Source organism: Cyanistes caeruleus, chromosome 9 (genome assembly GCF_971803275.1).
Source record: "Cyanistes caeruleus chromosome 9, bCyaCae1.hap1.1, whole genome shotgun sequence".
Classification (NCBI taxonomy): domain Eukaryota; kingdom Metazoa; phylum Chordata; class Aves; order Passeriformes; family Paridae; genus Cyanistes; species Cyanistes caeruleus.
Genome location: NC_141709.1, coordinates 15502321 through 15519945, shown reverse-complemented (window position 1 = coordinate 15519945; position 17625 = coordinate 15502321). Strand labels below are relative to the sequence as shown.

Here is a 17625-nt window from a genome sequence, read left to right as displayed (position 1 = left end):
TGTATGTCATCACTGTGCAGGGTTTACTGTGGGAAATGAGAGCCTACTCACCGAGGAAGGTTCTGGGTCATAACCTCACTTCCTGAAGGAAATTCCAAAAATGCCCTGAAGACAAAGGAGTGGAAACAGGCTGGAATTTCTCTCCATCTGTCTGCCTGTATGGAAGGAATGATTTCATGTGTGCTCACTTCCTAGCCTTTTAATTAGTGACCTGAGCAGGGCTGGAAAAAGAGTCAAATCTGTATTTGTGCACAAGATAAAGTGTCTCTTGGCTCAGACCTTCATTTAGGCAGGGATGATTTACCTTGGGTGCTGACAGTCATGAGGGAAAGCACTGGTTTGTCCCACGGATAAAGTCACTTCTGTGCAGAGTACCAAAAATGCATAGACCATGGAACTTAAACCCCTATGCTACCTGTGAGTAAATAAAGACAATGTACCCCATACATTGGGGATGTATGAGGCATACATGAGGCAATGCATAGGGACATCTGAGTTTGTAGGGGTGTTTTTATCAGAGGGGCTGGGGCCTTTCTGCTCCTGAAGCCTTACAGGCATTAAGGTTATTTGTCTCACACATCTGAGATCCTATGACAAGGGCTGAGCTGTGTCATCACAGCACGGTGCCACTGACCCCTTGTGACTACCACCCCATTTCTGTACTGGGAGCTGGATAGCCCACAGGTGAGTCATTTCCCTTCCCTTTGCTGGTATTTCTGTATCCCTTGCTTACCTCATCTATGCACTCTGGGCCTTTGTGGAAAGTGACAATTTCCCTTATGGAGATGACTGTGTGATGGGAGCCCAGTTCTGGGAGGGAACTCAAAGCCCTACGAAATTCATGTGATGAAAGATGTGTACACCCCAGAGAGTGGCACTGGGCCATGGGAAGCATTTCCTACACTCCTAGTCATGGTGACTGAAATCTACTTCCTCCATAGACACTCCACATGCAAGTAGACAAGATTCAGACAAGCAAAAATAACTAATAAAATAGTAACATTAGTAACAGTAAGAGTTCCTGCTGTGAAAAAAATGTAAAGGCCATTTAGTCCTGCTCCGGTGGGGGGGAACCCTGCAGCTCCTCAGCCATGGCCATACATTCCCACACCCAGGTTAGGCCAGAGGTACCGCACGAGTTTTGAGGCTGCAGTGTAGAAAGCACCCTTCCAAGCCCTGGCCTGCCTTCTGTGTGCATGGAAAGGGCATGCAGCTTCGTCCTGGTAATGGCCATGTGCCAAACAGGCAGAGAAAATGAACTGAGAACTGAAAAGGTGCATTATACTGAACGTCTACCTGAAATAGAATAGCCTGAATTATTCAGAGCAACCTGGTCCTTTGATGTTTATTCTTTTTCCTAGCTGTTCTTCCTATGCAAGGAATAGAACAGGGATAGAAAATGATCATAAAATCTGTCTGTTACTTCCCTGGAAACTCCCTGCCCAGGTATTCTTGTGTGAGAGGCAGGTATAGCAGGGTGCATATTGAGCAAGAGAGAAGCTGCAGCTGGAATGCCCCATGGATCACTCAGCGGGAACTAACCTTGGGCTTGTATGCCACAGGCTGCCAGGACTAAAACTAGGGAACAGAAATGTGTAAAAATACTGTTATCCATCCTTATCTTACCTGTCACCTAAGAAATAGAGGGACTGCCCAAATGTAACATTTCTTAATTCCTAACTTGGCCTGGAAGACCTCAATACTGATTGCATTTTGTATGGGCTGAGGCGTTATCAGATGTTGTAAAAAGGGTCAAACTGACAAGGCATTGAAAAACATGGATACTCGAACTAGAGCTATATAACCTGCTCAGCTCTGAAATGCTGGAAATTCCCCAAGGTTGTCAAGTTTGCTAGGAAAACATCTATTGTATTTCAATAATTCCTCATAGGTTTAGTTTTTTGGGTTTTTTTCCCTTTTGAAAATTAGATTAATTCAATAGAACTAAAGTGTCAAGATTTAAGAAACAAACAAAAAAAACCCAAACAAAATCCACCTTAATTAAGTTCCTCTAATTTGCTTTCACAAACTTTTCTAATCCAGTCTTTCTATTTACAGATGGAAGGAGTTTGCTTATTAGCTATCATCTGATTTATTCAGATAGAACCTTATTTCATTTTACACAGTTGGCAAGAATTGCATAGGGTCACAAAATCTCCCTCCAACTATTACTCTATGCAAAGGATTTCCCATGGTAATTAACAGTAATTAAATCCACTCTGCACACAGGAGCTATAAGAGCATGTGGTGCAGTAACTCGTACAAGTTTTCTGATTAAATAAGAAGTACCTAGAGAAATCTCAAAGCCAAGCAGCCAATATAAATTATGATATTATCCAAAAGGTTGTTTGGGTGTGTCTGGGGGGTTTTATTTGTTTGTTTGTTGGTTTGAATTTTTTTGGTAAATTTGGAACATAATTAGTGTAGACTTACGTGATCCTCTTAGAAGGATGACAATGTTAAGGACTATCTCCCCTGCAGCAGCAGGATGACACAAACCTTGTGTGTCACAGGTTTGAAATGTATCAAAGCAGCAGCAGCAGCAGATACTTGTGCACATACAATGCAACATTGGGAGCTCCCCAAGCCCTCTCGGTACTGCCAGATCCCTAACTGTGCTGAAAAACCCTAAACGGCAGCAAAGCGGGAAGTGTTTCCTTGCACTTGGAGTTTCCGTGCTACCTTCACGAGACAAAAAGGCAGGAAATCCCATCAGCCACACCCAGGAATGATCCGGCTCGGAAAAGTCCTAATAAAGCAGGGCTCACAAAGCTCTGTCAACCTCTGTGAACCTTCCACTGAGCCTGGGGTAGCAGCCACATAATGGAAACCTGATACAAAGGCCAATATTTATTTTGAGCTTTTGTGAATGATTCCTTGGAGAAGACCCATTTTTAGGTGCACGGTACAATGACAGTACATAAAAACAGCTCGTCAGAACGTGTGTGACCCAAACCCCATTAAATATTGATATGTCTGTAGCAATTGCAGTGTTTATTCAGAATCACTCTACTCATCTAAAAGTTGGATTAAAATACCAAATGCATGGCTTTGAAAACAAATAGACATTTGGAAAACGGAGGCTAGAGGGAAATCACCAAATAAATACTGGTTCAAATTATCTGCTAGGCTTTGTGAAATCATGGATGAAAACTGTTTCACTACCTGGGAAAAATCTGGTGTGAACCACAGCTGACAGCTGACACAGGTTTTGACCTGAGCTGTCTGCTCAAGGTAGACTTGCTCTCTTAAACACAGAAACTCTTGGCATAAGCCTATTGCTGCTGGAGACAAATAGATCACACAAACCCAGCTCAAGGTGTGGTGAAAGGAAGAGAGAACTTTATTTCTTCTCTCACAATTTATAGGTTTCTGACCACGGTCAGGGATTGGATGGTCAGGATAACACCTTTCCAACTGCACTGGCTGTGAGAGATGTCCACCACAAGACGTGTATCAGAAGGAATGTACACATATCTATGTTTACAGTTACTGTCCTGGGAAAGTCTTTAGAAAACTATGTCAGCAAGCTCAAAAAGCTGAGTTTTCAGGGTGACATAAGCCAAGACTTCTTGAATTAGCAGGGTAGTGGTGTAAATTGCTGGAATGCTCTCAGACAGATTTTTGCCCATACTGAGCAGGCAGAGCTGAACAATGTGAAGGTGAGGGTGTGAATTACTTTAAGCAATAGAAATAGAATTTATATGGTTACACATAATGTGCAATAACAATTTTCATGATGTAATAATTGTATTTGGCTCAAGACTGTGATTGAGAGTGTATGGGAGAACAGGCTTCAGGGATAATTTGGGATTGCTGAGGGAGGGAGCTGAGTGTGATATTTTCCACTTGAAATGAAGGAATCCTCTGTGATAATGCAGACACAAAGCTGAGGATTTTGAGAATTTTCTCTTGTGAACTCTATCCTTAGATCTGTAATTCTTTCCTGAGCAACTCTGGGCAAGGTCTGATGAACACTCCCACACAGAAATACGTATAATAGACACACAGGGATGTTTACAAGTGAATACTTTGAATTTTGTGGTACTATTCAAAGAGCTGGTATCTGTGTCATTTTGAATAAGGGTGAGAGTCTGCCAGGTCAATTATTACCCAGCTACTTGCAGTGTTTCCTTGTGCTTTGATGAACTGGATGCTGTATCAAGTTACTCTAAAGTGGAAGAAAAAAAAATTCTACCAACATGTGCAACCCTGTCATGTTTGGAAGAAGGATCAAGATGTTAGCTGGAAAACATGTTCTGATGAAGTGCTGAAAAACAACTCATCACAGCCTGCATTGTTATCTTTCTTGCTTTCAGGCAAGACACAACTATGGTCTAACGATTTCTGCTAATCTGTTCGATGCCTGTTGCACAAGGAATTCATGTGAGCCATTTCCCAAACACCAGGCATTTTTACTTGTTTTTTATTTCCATCACAACTCCCACTTCTGCTGCTGGTTTAGGCATAAGATAAGAAATTGCTTGCAGCTTCTCTCTCTGATCAGGGTTATATGATCCATGCACCTTTTGAACAAATCCTCTGTGTTGGCACAGAGACATAACTTCAAAGCAGCCTACAACTCTACTCCAAACAGTGTAACAACTTCTTTTTTTCTGACGTTATGCAAAATTCAGTACATTTTGCATTTTATCAGTTCTCTTGCTGGTTTTGTATGTCATATTGCAAATGTTGTTTGTAGAAATCTTTCAAATTAACATTCATCTCAGAAACTGTCCATTTCTAAAGCAAAAATATTTGAATTTATTCTTCTAATAAGTAACATAGGTGTGAGGGAGAGAACTTGTCTGCACAACTGAGGTGACAGTGAAGAAACAATGTATCTTTCAACTTGAAATAGTTCGTCAGTGAATGTGGCTCTAGTCAGGACTCTAATGATACAGGGTGAAGTTTTTCTTTTCACTAAACTTGCTGAAAAATGCAGAGGCATTAAAGAGGGTTCAGAGGACAACAAAGCAAGGCGCTTTAATAGGATGAACCAACATAAAAGGCTCAGTGAGCAAAGCCTTTTCCCACCACATCGGCGAGAATGGGGAAACACAATACTCAGCCCAGCAGCTACGCTATGGAAGTATGCTGGGTGGTACAGAAAGAAAACGTTTTAAAGCTCCAGACAAAAAGCAGAGTCTGTCTATAGAAACCAGAACCAGTTAAAACATGCAAAGTATTTCAGAGTATTTTCAAAGTATTTTGATGTTTGAGGATTCAAAGTACCTTAGTATTTCAGAATACAATTAAGCGCGGTTGGTTTTTATTGTTATTTTATTTCTTTTAAGCAGCACGACTCCCGCACTTGAGCGCAGTCACAGCCCGCCACCCCCCAGCTCCGGACACACGGCCCGGGCGGGCAGCGGCGGCTCCCAGCCCTCGGAAAGGCCAGCAGCGGCTCCAGGGGCACGGTGGGAGGTGAACACGACCCTCCCTTCCTCTCCGAGCCCTTTCGAGGCCAGCGAGACCGCTCCCGCTGCCCTGGCCCCCGGCCCCTTCCTGCGTGCTGTTCCTGCGCTCCCCAGGGTTTTCCTGCCGGCCTGGCCCGGCGCTTCCTGCGCCTCCTTTCCCTTCCCCGGCGCTTCCCGGCGCTGCCTGGGGCCGCGGGGAGCCCCCAGCTGCGGCGGGGGAACCGCAGCCACCCCCGAACCGGCGGGACAAACCACCCCGAACAGTCAGAAAAGGCACTGAAAATAGCTTCTCTCTTGGTGATAAGCACACGGAAAGAAGCGTGTGCTGTGACGGGGGAAGTTTAAAGGGTCTCACAGGAGGCAGAGGCAGTGCCGGGCTGCGGGCGCGCTGCTGCAGCGCTCACAAGGTTCCAGCAGCGCCTCCGAGAGCGTGAAACGCCGCCCGGGCCGGGTCAGGCACAGGGTGCTAAGCCCAAGCCCAAAAGGTGAGAAGCCAAGAGCGGCAGCTGTAAAGCTGGCCAGGCTTTCACAGAGACAGTGTTTTCGCTGGTGCTTAAGTACTTAAAGAAGTCTATTTACTGCAGGAGCACCGAATCACCCCCTCCAGAGCAGCCTTTGAGGGGCGGTGAGCGGCGCCCCTCAGGCCGAGCGAGGCCCAGCCCAGACACCTCCAGCCCCACGGGCAGCCTCTGCTCCTGCCAGCGAGGGGGAGCGTTGTGGCAATGTCAAAACAACCAACAGTCTCTTCTTTTTCTTACTTTTTTTTTTTTTTTTTTTCTCTCCCCCCCCACCCAACTCCAGAAGTGCATTGCAGGTCTAGGATTGTCTGTGAAAGGATTTTTGTTGAAAGCTCAGTTTTTATTTTCACTTGGCTGAAGCAGCACCAGCTGAGCCGCCGGCTGTAGGAGGTGTCAGGGCCGAGGCCGGGCCCGGGGCCCCAGCTCGGCTGCAGCCCAGCGTGGGCGCTGCTCCCTCCCCCGAGGCCCGGGGGGAACCCGCGGGCCGGGCCCTGACGGGGGCGGGCAGGGCTGAGGCCCGGCGCAGGGAGCCTGGGCGAGGCAGGGAAGGGTCTCTCTCTCGGGTGCTGTGTCCAAAGAGGAAGGAAGACCGCTGGTCTAGGTTGATTTGTCCCCACACTGTAGGGGGGCTGTGGTGTTTGTGTGGGAACCGTGTAGATTTACAGTAGCGGTGGTGTGTTTGTGTGCTCTTGTAACTATTTGGGGCTACAAGACAATGCCCCTGCTGAAGTGCAGGCAGAGTAGATGCTGCATTTGAAATTAAAGCCCAGAGTAATGAAGTCTGGGTAGCTGGAGTTTAATTACAAAATTCATTGAGCACACGTGTGAAAGCTGAGGCACAGATCATAGACAAAGTGTTTATTTCAGTCTTGCCTTTACTCTGGTTCAAACTTATCTGAGTGTTATCTCTGATCCACCTGTGGGCAGCCTTCTGGGAGCAGGTTACTGAAGGCACAAGGCACAGAACAGGTACCACCCCAGCCTGACACCTTGGGAATTATGATACAAATTAGTGCTCGCTCGGGGAGAGGACCCAGCTTTCTCACACTGGTTATCAAGCAACCTTCACGCTAGCCTTTGTTGATCTTGTGTGCATTTATGCAAATACTTTGTTGATAAAATAACCATTGTTTTGATCTTCCCTCTTGAAGAAGTTTCCTTGGGACTGGTTCCTTTAATCAAAGTATTTACTTGTAGGGATAGAAAAAGGACTTCAAACAAACAAAGTCACGCAGGTACACTGGAGAAAGTGTAAGTATTCCTAGAGGTCATGCTTTCTGTCCTGACTGTGTCCCTGCATGAAATGAGGCTATTATGGCTCTGATATACACTTCTCTTCAGGGTGAAGTTGAACAAATAGCACTGGATTTTTAGCTGTAGTTAAAGACATTTTGATATGTGCCTCTTGCAGCCTCAGTCTTTTGTGTGGCCTCTACTCTCTTTCTGTTATGGGAAATCAGTGTAATAAAACTTCTCCTTCCCTTCGAAGTGAATGTCATTGTTATAGTACAATGAGTCAGGAAAGAAACAATATTAACTTCAAAATAATGGCAGTCAGAACTCACCAGCATGAGTTCCCCCTCCTTCCATCAATCAGCTGGAATGCCTTAACTGTGTTTCCTCACTGTGATCAGAATTTGGCAATAATTTAATGAAACTGAAAGTGGAAGAGTTACCACAAATCAGAAGTAGGATTTTCACTGATATGATTGCATGCATGAGACCTCCTATTCAGAGTCAGGAAACTGAAAAAAGTTTGTCCCCTGGGAGCAGGTCCACATGTGCCAGGGTTTTGGAAGTAATATAATTACGACTTTAACATGTTCTGAGTTTTAATGGCCTTTAAAAGCCTGAGAAACTTGCACATTCAGGCAACACTGTAATCCCTACATTTTGCTGGGTTATAGGTGTGGGATGTTAAAAAATGAACCTGCATGAAGAGAGAAGCAAACATGTCTTAGGTTTCTGCTCAGTTCTCTTCTAGGGTGGCTGGCTGCTGAGCTGGCTTTGGTTCTGATTGTGACCCTCTTTGCTTCGTGGCATGCAGGCCTGGAAATGCTATGTAAATTGACTGCCTTTAGAGGTTGTTTGTACTCTATCATTAGCCCTGCTGTTAGACTTGGAATTTTAGACAAAGGTGGAAGTTGTGGAGTATAAATAAGTCCTGCAAATTAAATAAAATTTTGGTCTGAGATGGTCGCAAACGTAATTCTTAAGGGGTTCATGAGCAGATTTCCCACGTGGTTAGGATGATACTCAGGGGTGCAGTCACTCACAGACCGTGTGTTACTGCTGTGTCCATTACAAAGAAATGTCTGGCCTGTTTGACTAGTTGTGGTTGAGTTACAGCAGTTTCTGTCGCTGATGATCTGTGAGAGGAGAGTGTAAACACTGTCATTTGCCTTTGACTCCTTCTTCTGAGTGGCTGTGTGTGCCTTTGCATTTCAGTTAAACGAACTTGATCTGGAGAGTGATTTAGGGAAGAGGCTTCGACTTTTGTCTGCCTTGATCCCAGCAATCGCTGAAATGCTGCCGCAGTATCTTGTGAATTTATTAGTTTTGCAAAGGTGAAGTTTGAAGAGTAAGTTAGATGAAAAGCAGAAGAAGACCAGAAGAACAGGCTGCCCTTCTTCTTTCCATTTGTAGCTACACGTTTCTGGAGGTTTGTGTTTGAATTTAATTTACCTTTCACATGGAAGATGTGTCAAGTGCAGACACGTCTCCTCTGTGCTTTGACCTGGTCAGCTGAGCCTGAATGCTGTAAAGCTGAGTAACCACAAGGCAACCTAAGCTAATGTATCATATTTTGTGTGGCTTACAAGTTTCAGCAGTGCTAACATGGCTAGCTTCTGTCTGGACTTGATTTCTCTTTCATCCCTCCAGCCGTAGATACTCTAATTTATCTGCCCCCAGGCATGCAGATGTACCCAAAGCTGTTTTGATTGCAGAGGCATTACTACAGTTCCGTTTGTGGTTTCTCTGTGAATTTCAAAAGCAAGCTTTTATATGTAAAGTTCTAGGGAAGTTGAAATTAAACTGTTTACTTGTCTTCTCTGGAGAAGGATGAAAGTTTATATTTTTTGTCTTGCTTTTCATAAGTGTTTTCTTTTGTTGGTTTGGTTTTTCTAAGCAGCTCAGGTGTCACTCTATTATTCCTTGTTCAGTGGTCTGTCACAGGACTCTGCTGATTGGTCTCTAAAAGGCACTTTTGTTTAGTCTTAGTTATTTTACAACAGTTAATTGGCAGTGGGACTATGAATGGAAAGCATCATGAAGCAGAAAGGATACTGCATGAGTAGTGCAAGGATGATGCTCATTTAATGCAGAACCTACACTCAGATCAAATTTGTTCTTGAAACAGGTGGAAATTGTGGATGTTCCACCAAAATTGATAGAAGTTCAGGTCACTTAGACAAGACCTGCATCTGACACTAGGTGGTCACAGCCTAAGACATTGGCACTGGCTCTGGTTCAGACTTTGGACTCTTGATGTCAGTGAAAGATTCTCTATGAGTTTGGATGGAAGTGGTGTTGGAACTGTTGTGAAAATGAGTGACTGATGCATTGTTATTACTTTTCCTCTGCTGCTCCTTGCATGCTGTCTGTGTTTTTGCTCTCCAGCATGAAAGGGAAATCCGGAAAGCTGATCATGCCTGTGAGTTTCAGAACAACAGTCTGAGATATTTAGAAAAACCAAAACTTCAGCCCCACCCTGTCAGGCATAGAGCAAACTGGTGGTTGAGCAAACTCAGCCTGCATCAGCAAGAAAATAAGCAGTTTTTTTGCTCATTCTTGAGAATCCAGAATAGAGCAAAACAAGTGAATGGCAGCTGTGTGAAGGTCTTTTTCTTTGCATGAAATGGATTCATGTTATAGGCACAGCAGTATTTTGTGAAATAAATATTTGTCCCAGTTTAAGGTACAGAATGAGCACTGCAAGTAGTGGGGTCCTTTCTCTGAAGGGGGTGGTACTTAACTGAGTTGTAAGCAAACTCAGTCTCTGCTATCTCAGTTAACTTGCACTAAATCAAAAAACCACAAAACAATAAAAAGGGTAAGTCCAGGTTGCTCACAACTCCCACCCTGTAGGAGATTTAACAGTTAACCAGTAGTTTAGGAGTTGAAGTTGATGGTTTTCCTGTGGGCCAAGGACATCAGCACCCATCTGTGCCAGCTAGAACTTTTCTGTCTCAAGCCTTCACACATCATAAGAATGATCGGATTATCCACTTAAATACATTTTATTTTTCTTTAATCGCTAAAAATGTGTATCTTTGTTTGAAACTCAGGTTGTGGGGAAGGTGAACTCCTTCTGATTCTGTTGTGATTTTGCTCATTCTTAAACTTAGGTGATTCCTGGAACCTGGCTTCTGTTTTTCTTCCAGATTTTGGAACCTGCCTCTGCCTTTCCTGATTCTGCCAGGTATGAAAAGAGAAATAGTGAAAGTCCATTAAAAATGAGCATTCCAATGGGGTTATAGTATGACTGGACACAGGGGAAACACTGTTGTATGTTCCATTAGGGATCAGTCAAGATGATCTACAAAGTTGTAAGTTATGAAACTCGCAATACCACTAAAATCTTAGTCTTGTATAAACTCATGTAACAGAAAAGATGATAGAAAAATAACCTAATATGTTGTTTTACCTTTAACCATAAGGAGGATAGGTCATCCTAGAGACATTTTTAACTTGTTTAAATTATCTTTGTGAAGATTTGCAAGTTATTTAGGCCATCTATAACTTTGCAATCCTTACCACTAAAATCCCTAAAATTCTCTTCTTACAGTTTAAGCCCATCACTTCTTATTCCATCTACTTTGCCAATAGAAGCTACTCTTCCATTTGCAGTTGTGGAAAATTTGTATGTATTTAAAATGTGGCAAACTGCCACCTCATTCTCTTTGCCTTTAGACTAACTTATGAAAATAATCATTCCTCAAAGGTAATTTTTTTCCTAAACCTCCGCTGATTTTTATTTTTTCCCTCTGGACTCTCTTTAATTGAATAGTACTTGATGTGATCATGCATATACATTTTTTAAGAATAAACTACATGGTCTTAGAACTTTGAAGAGAAAGCATCATGCACAGCAAATAACAATGTCTGTGTGAATATATCATGTTACTAGTTTTAAAAATGTCTTTTGAAATGAATGAGAGCACCCCCTTTTAACACAAACACCGGTGAAGAGACTACACAGGACTGTTCCAAAGGCAAGCAGATTGTGTCATCAGCTTATCAAAAGCTGTTGCATCAGCTCAGATGAATGAGAAATACTGGCTTCTAATGGGGACAGTTTTCTAATAAAAACAGGAGAAATGTTCCTGCCTGCATTTGGATTTGTCTACAGATGCCCTCTGAAATCGTTGCCTGGTTCTTCTTGATACTTGCTAGTGAAAACTGATGGAATTCTGTGCTACTGGAAACTAATTGTCTCTCTTGTTTGGTACTTTGCTTGCAGCCTGTGCCCTGTAAAAAATTAAAGAGAATTTATTCAATCAACTGAGTGTATGACAATTTAGCAAACAGGAACTTTTGCTGTTTTCATTGTTTTCTTCCCCAAAATCTAATTTAAACCCACGTTCCTCTGTGACTGCTGAGGGCAATGGAATGTGTTTTCTTATAGATATGCGTTCTGTGCCTGCCCAATGCAATAATTTCTACCACCCATATCTTTGTTACAGCCTTCTGACATCTCCATATTCCAGCAGCCACCATGCTCTGGAGGGGGCTTCTCCAGGATTCAGCAATAGGGACAGCCCCGGGAAATCCCACTGCTCCGGCATCTTCCTGTTCCTCCAACCTTCACCACCTGCCGGTGTTCACCCCCTACTTCTAGTCTTACCTGCTTCTCCTTTTCCATCAAAAGCTCACCCTGTAGGGCAGAAGAGGGCTGGCAGGAGGGGATGCAGCACTGATCTGGGGGAAAACAGAGGGAAGTGAGTCGCTACCCTGGAGGGGGCTGGCTCCTGCCCCAGCTGTCAATTTTCCCATGAGCCTGAAACAGCTGTCAGCAGACCTTTCCCCATTTCTGTTACATTCCTGGTTTATCCTCCCACTCCTCCTGCGTTCTCTCTAGAGGTGTTTAGTTTGACCTTACTTAGATGCCAACTTACATACCCAGACAAAAAAGAGGAGTCAGCTCTAGAGCCTGTGATTAGGCAATGTGTAATCAGGTAGCAAGTGATTAATTAGTTCACTTCCGAGCTAATATCGCTTACAGGTCTTGGGTGCTTTAGCCACAGTGGCTGAAGCAATCCCCCGCCGTGACTGCCCTTGGCCTTCAGCCACGCTCCGGGAGTGGAAGGAGCCCGTGCGGGAGTGGAAGTGTCCCTGGATGCATCCAGCCACCCTCGCCAGCCTCCAGTCCCGCAGGGCGGGCGGCTGGGGTGGCTCGGGATGGATCGGGATGGCTTGGGATGGCTCGGGATGGCTCGGGATGGCTCGGGATGGATCGGGATGGATCGGGATGGATCGGGATGGCTCGGGATGGATCGGGATGGATCGGGATGGCTCGGGATGGATCGGGATGGATCGGGATGGATCGGGATGGATCGGGATGGATCGGGATGGCTCGGGATGGCTCGGGATGGCTTGGAATGGATCGGGATGGCTCGGGATGGCTCGGGATGGCTCGGGATGGCTCAGGATGGCTCGGGATGGCTCGGGATGGATCGGAATGGCTCGGGATGGCTCGGGGTGGATCGGGATGGATCGGGATGGATCGGGATGGCTCGGGGTGGATCGGGATGGATCGGGATGGCTCGGGATGGATCGGAATGGCTCGGGATGGCTCGGGATGGATCGGGATGGATCGGGATGGCTCGGGGTGGATCGGGATGGATCGGGATAGCTCGGGATGGATCGGGATGGCTCGGGATGGATCAGAATGGCTCGGGATGGCTCGGGATGGATCGGGATGGCTCGGGATGATCCCGGGGCTGATCGCTCCATCGCTCCCCGGGCGCGGCGCCACCGACACCTGGCGGCGGGACTGTCGCTTCTCCTGCTCCCGGTCCCCGAAACCGGGGCTGTCCGTGCTGCAAGCCGGGGATTACGGAGAGCAAAGACGTGGTCCCCCGCGGTATTTTGGTAAAGACAGAAGTGTGATACAAAACCAAATGTATGCAGGAAGGGATTTAAAATAATCTAAAATAGGTCATAAAATGTCTTTGTTCATAGGAGAACTTTGAAAACTCAATGGTATTTAACGTTTCTGTTGTTCTGACTGTTCTGATTTAGTTAGAAAACAATGGAGATATTAACAGAAGAGAGGATGCTGTTATCAGATTTTTTTTTTCTCAGGCAATAGAAAAGTTGAGACAATCGATTTTACAAATGTCTCGTGAGGCTGTGACTGCAAATCTATTTATAGATTAGCCAGAACGTGCCACTGAATCTTATGGAATCTCATTGGAGACAGTAATTGTCCCAGATTCCTAGGAATTTTTATGGAGACTCTGTATATGGTACTTAGATGCAGTACTAAACTGTTAAAAATACATGTATCAACTTTATGCCTCTATTAATGATATTTCTTAGTATTGCTATGGGCCATTTTCTTCCTTGAAAACAAGCAATGTTCCCACTGGAAACAATGAGAAATAGTGAAAGTGGCAATTTGTAATGAAATTATCTGAAATTACATTTGTCAGCTTCATCTGCTAGGAGGAAACAAAACAAAGCACAAAAATGCCCAACATTAGGCAATGTAAAAATACTATCAATTTTCTACAATTTGGTTTTAAATGTTACTTAAGTACACAAGTTCAGTGAGATTTAAATACCTAGAAGAATTCTGCTACTCTTATTAAAGCCAGGACAAAACTAGACATTGAATCTTGTAGTGATTAATCTCAGTTACCTAATCTACAAATAAGCAAGGATGTTGGAGGCAGATTAAAACCCTTTGTTGTTAACCTTATTTCAGAACAAGCTTTTTACATTGGACAACAACCTATGCACAGGGAAAGATGCAAATGCAATGAGGGGAAGCATTAAAGATGTCAGTTTTGAGGAGAACAAAAGGTAGTGCAGGTGTACAGCAGTACAAAATCCTTCTATCAGCACTCCAGATTTGAGGGTTGTTGACATGTGACAATTGAAAGCAAAAGAGGTACACTAAAATGCTGCCTGGAGAGTTTCAGACAGTCTGGCAATAATACTGGACTTGAGGTGTGATTTTGAACCTGTCTGAGCATCCCATGAGAAGTGTGACACTGGGTCACCTGTTTGTGGTGAGACAAGGCTGGCTGATGGCTGGGAGACTCCATCCAGCTCTCCTGTCTCTGTGTTCTCTGCTGTCCCACCCTGGACAATCAGGAGGAGTGGGGGCTGCCTGCCTGCTGTGCCTCTGCAGAGCTTCTGGCCTAGAATAAGTTACTGCTGCTTTCATATGGATGAAGGAGGGTTGGTGTCCTGAAACTGTAGTCTGTATCCACCTGCTGGAACTGTTGAATAACACTGCAGTAATTACAGCCCATACTTGAGAAATTTGAGACTCCACTGTCCTGACATTCTCTGGGAGGAGAGTAGATGCTATTTTGTCTGAGACACTCTGTGTATGCACTCTTTACTATTTTAAAAACATTTATGTATCAGTCCTTGATGTGTACAGGTTCTCCTCCCTGTGTACTGAAATGTGGACACTGGCACATGCATGGAGGTCAGGAAAGGTCTTGGGATGCAATTAAAAAAGGGAAGCTTAGGCTTAACACCAGAAAAAAATCCTGCAATCAAAAGTATTCTGTAGTGAGCCCAACCTCCTTAAGAAAAGAGGGGAAGTTCCATTCACTAGAGTATTTAAAACTACTGTAAAAGTCAAATAAATATGCAGTAGGAAAAGTTTTGCCTTGGCAGTGAAAGAGAACAGATGGCTTAGCAGATATCATCCATCCATAACATCTATGGTTTTGTCAGTGAGATGTTAAGTCTCTAGAAATAGCCTGCACAGAGCTTGTGTCAACTGGAGCTGTATAAACCATTACAGAAATCCATATCCCTCTGGGGTTTATTTAGTTTTCCTTTTAGAACAGCAGTAACAGTTAAAGTACAGGGTATACACTGGAGGTAAGTAACTAGCTGGGATTAATGATGCTTGGTTCTGTGCTGTGCCATCAGTTTTTGTCAGCTGATCATGAGCTGAAAGGGTAGAACTTCTGCCTCCGTCACAATCACTTAACGTTTTTCTTCCTTCCGTCTGGACACAATCAGCATGTAAAAACTCATATGATCACCTTGGTCCAAAAATAATCAGGTCAGAAGTTGGATGCCTGTTTCTATGTGTTTATGTAATTTAATTGGCCCAGACATTCTTGGCAATAGCTTAGAAATGTACTGCTATGATAAACAGTCTTAATAAGTATTTTGCATCTTTGTTCTAAAGAATAAATCTGTACTGGACCCCAAATCCTCTGCTGAACCTCACCTTAGGTGCTTTGAAACAGTTGTTAACCTGAAATATTTAATTTTGTTAGTGTTCATTTTTATGGCAAGACTCTAAAGATTGCAGTGGAAATTGTCCTGGTAGAGAATATAACAACAATATTAAATGTTTTTGCAAAATGCACATATATTTTCATACATCTTATACTGTTATCATGCAATCACTTCATAAAGGCTACCTGGATGTAATGTTAATGTTGTAAAGCCAAACACTGAAGAAATCAGAAAGCCCCAAGTACCCCTTGCACCCCAGGGGAGCCTTGACTTTGACAAGGGACTCCTGGGAAGTCCCATCCTGGGTGTTGCAGCCTTGTCTGTTGCTGCTGTTTTTATGGTTTCATTGCCTGGTAGGAAGTGCTGGAATGAGCTAGGTGGGAGAGACTCCTCAGAAACTTCAACCACTAAAGTCCATTGCATTTTTTATGGATTAGCATTGATGAAGATTTTAAAAAATTTAGTAGGGTTTTGATGGTGACCAGGTCCAACAAAAGTATACTTCTTAGCTGGACCCATTTCAAAGGTAGAGATGTTAGAACTTCACATTGAAAGAAAAATTTGCAGAAATGAGAAGGTGATTTGAGTTCCTTTGTGTTTTTGCTTTGTCTTTTTGATTGGTTGTTTTTCTTTTTTTTCCTTCTCCCCTCTCCCCTGCAAAAATCCCTACAAAAACCTAAAGTCAAGCACTTAGTCTGATGCAGAAAACTCAGTGATAAATGAAGGCAAAATGTCTAAAATCTGGCAATGAGAAGCAACAGGAGAGTTCAGAATGGAAAGACAGTTGCTAAGCAATGTTAGCTGTGTCTTTTGTCATTTTTATGTATTAGGAATCATTGACCTCTTCCTCTGCTTTTATGAAAGAGAGAGCTTCAATCATACAGAACAGGACCCAACTTCACAGCAGTGTAGCAAACTGGCTTTTAAAAATACTTGTATGTTTTGATACACATAAAATATTAGGAGAAACTTCCTAAAATATGTGTGGTAGATGGATTCCCAACTGCTCTTTGCAGCTCTGAAAGCCTCCTGTTTAATAGAGAATCCCTTCCAGCAAGCTCAGAAGACTGAAATGGACTGTAATCCAAAGCACAGTGCAAATACCCCTCTAGAACCTTGTGAAAAGGAAGAGCATCATGGTTGATGCTGATACCAGAGCTAAACATGAATTAAAGGGCTGCTAAGGGGTAGCTTTGGCACTCTGTTTAAATTGCCATTTTAGAAATGCCTTTAACAGTATGTGATGAGTGTATGTTTAAAGGGGGGGATGTATCTGGGGTAGGAACTGATTAAAAATTAATTTACAATAACAGCATGAAAGGTAGAAGAGGACATGCTAATGTTTTATTTAAATGTCTTTACCAACCCATGTCTCTGCATTGTAGGTTTTGTTATGAATCTGAAGCCCATAGGATGCAATTCAGTCACAGCCTCATTGGGGCTGTGTGTGTGAAATTTTACTTTGAGGAAAGCAAATTATAAAAAAAATTCTTTTATAGATATAAGACTAGCACGATCAAAGCATCATGTAGAGAAAAAAACCCAAACTAGGAGGCATCTGTGTTAGTTTTGAATATGATGCAGTTTCCATTTAGTAAGAAAAAAAGCACAAAGGTTAAAGTCACTGGATGAAGCCAAGCCCAGAATTGCTGCACGATGGCCAGAGTAGTATTTTCTATTTTTCATGATGATAATCCGCGCCATCTGAATGCTGAAGATCCACTACCATGCAGACTAACTGAATTAATGTCAAATGCATACAGAGTGCAGCACAAAGAACAATGCTGCTCATATGCCTCATAATCATAAAGGTTGTTTTTGGAAAAAACATCTGGGATCTTTGACGTTTGCCTGGTCTGAATCAACTTATAGGAGATGAGCAAAATGCAGAGCAGGCAAAAGAAGTGGTGTGATTTTTAGAATACAATCTGCATGTTAATTAGTGGGTTGTTTCTGTCAGTTTGAACTAATCATGCTTTTTCCTATGCTAGCTAGAATTCTGGGTTATGATGCTGGCCTAACAGCACAGCTGGACCAGGGTTAAAAAAAGTAGTAGCACTGCAAGACTGCAAGAAAATCTTCTCTCTTATGACTGCTGTTATTTTAACTATTAAGTTATTGCAAAACTGCTGGAAAAATATATGTTTCAGTCAGATAATTGAATCCTTGTGTGAGTCTTCCCTCAAGAAACCCTCAAAAAGTCATGGACTGAAGTCAAGGAATAGAAGCAAACTCTTAAGGAAAAG

At 43.4% G+C, this 17625-nt stretch overlaps 1 protein-coding gene across 1 annotated transcript; it reads left to right on the top strand.

Moving 5' to 3' along the window:
- The first annotated feature begins 5602 nt into the window (after window positions 1-5602).
- Window positions 5603-14435, top strand: LOC147651629 (uncharacterized). The gene is made up of 3 exons (XM_086841731.1): window positions 5603-5905; window positions 10288-10361; window positions 12165-14435. Exon 3 carries the CDS (start codon window positions 12361-12363, stop codon window positions 13087-13089), a length of 729 nt encoding a protein of 242 aa, XP_086697857.1. The 5' UTR covers window positions 5603-5905; window positions 10288-10361; window positions 12165-12360; the 3' UTR covers window positions 13090-14435.
- The last annotated feature ends 3190 nt before the right edge of the window (window positions 14436-17625 follow it).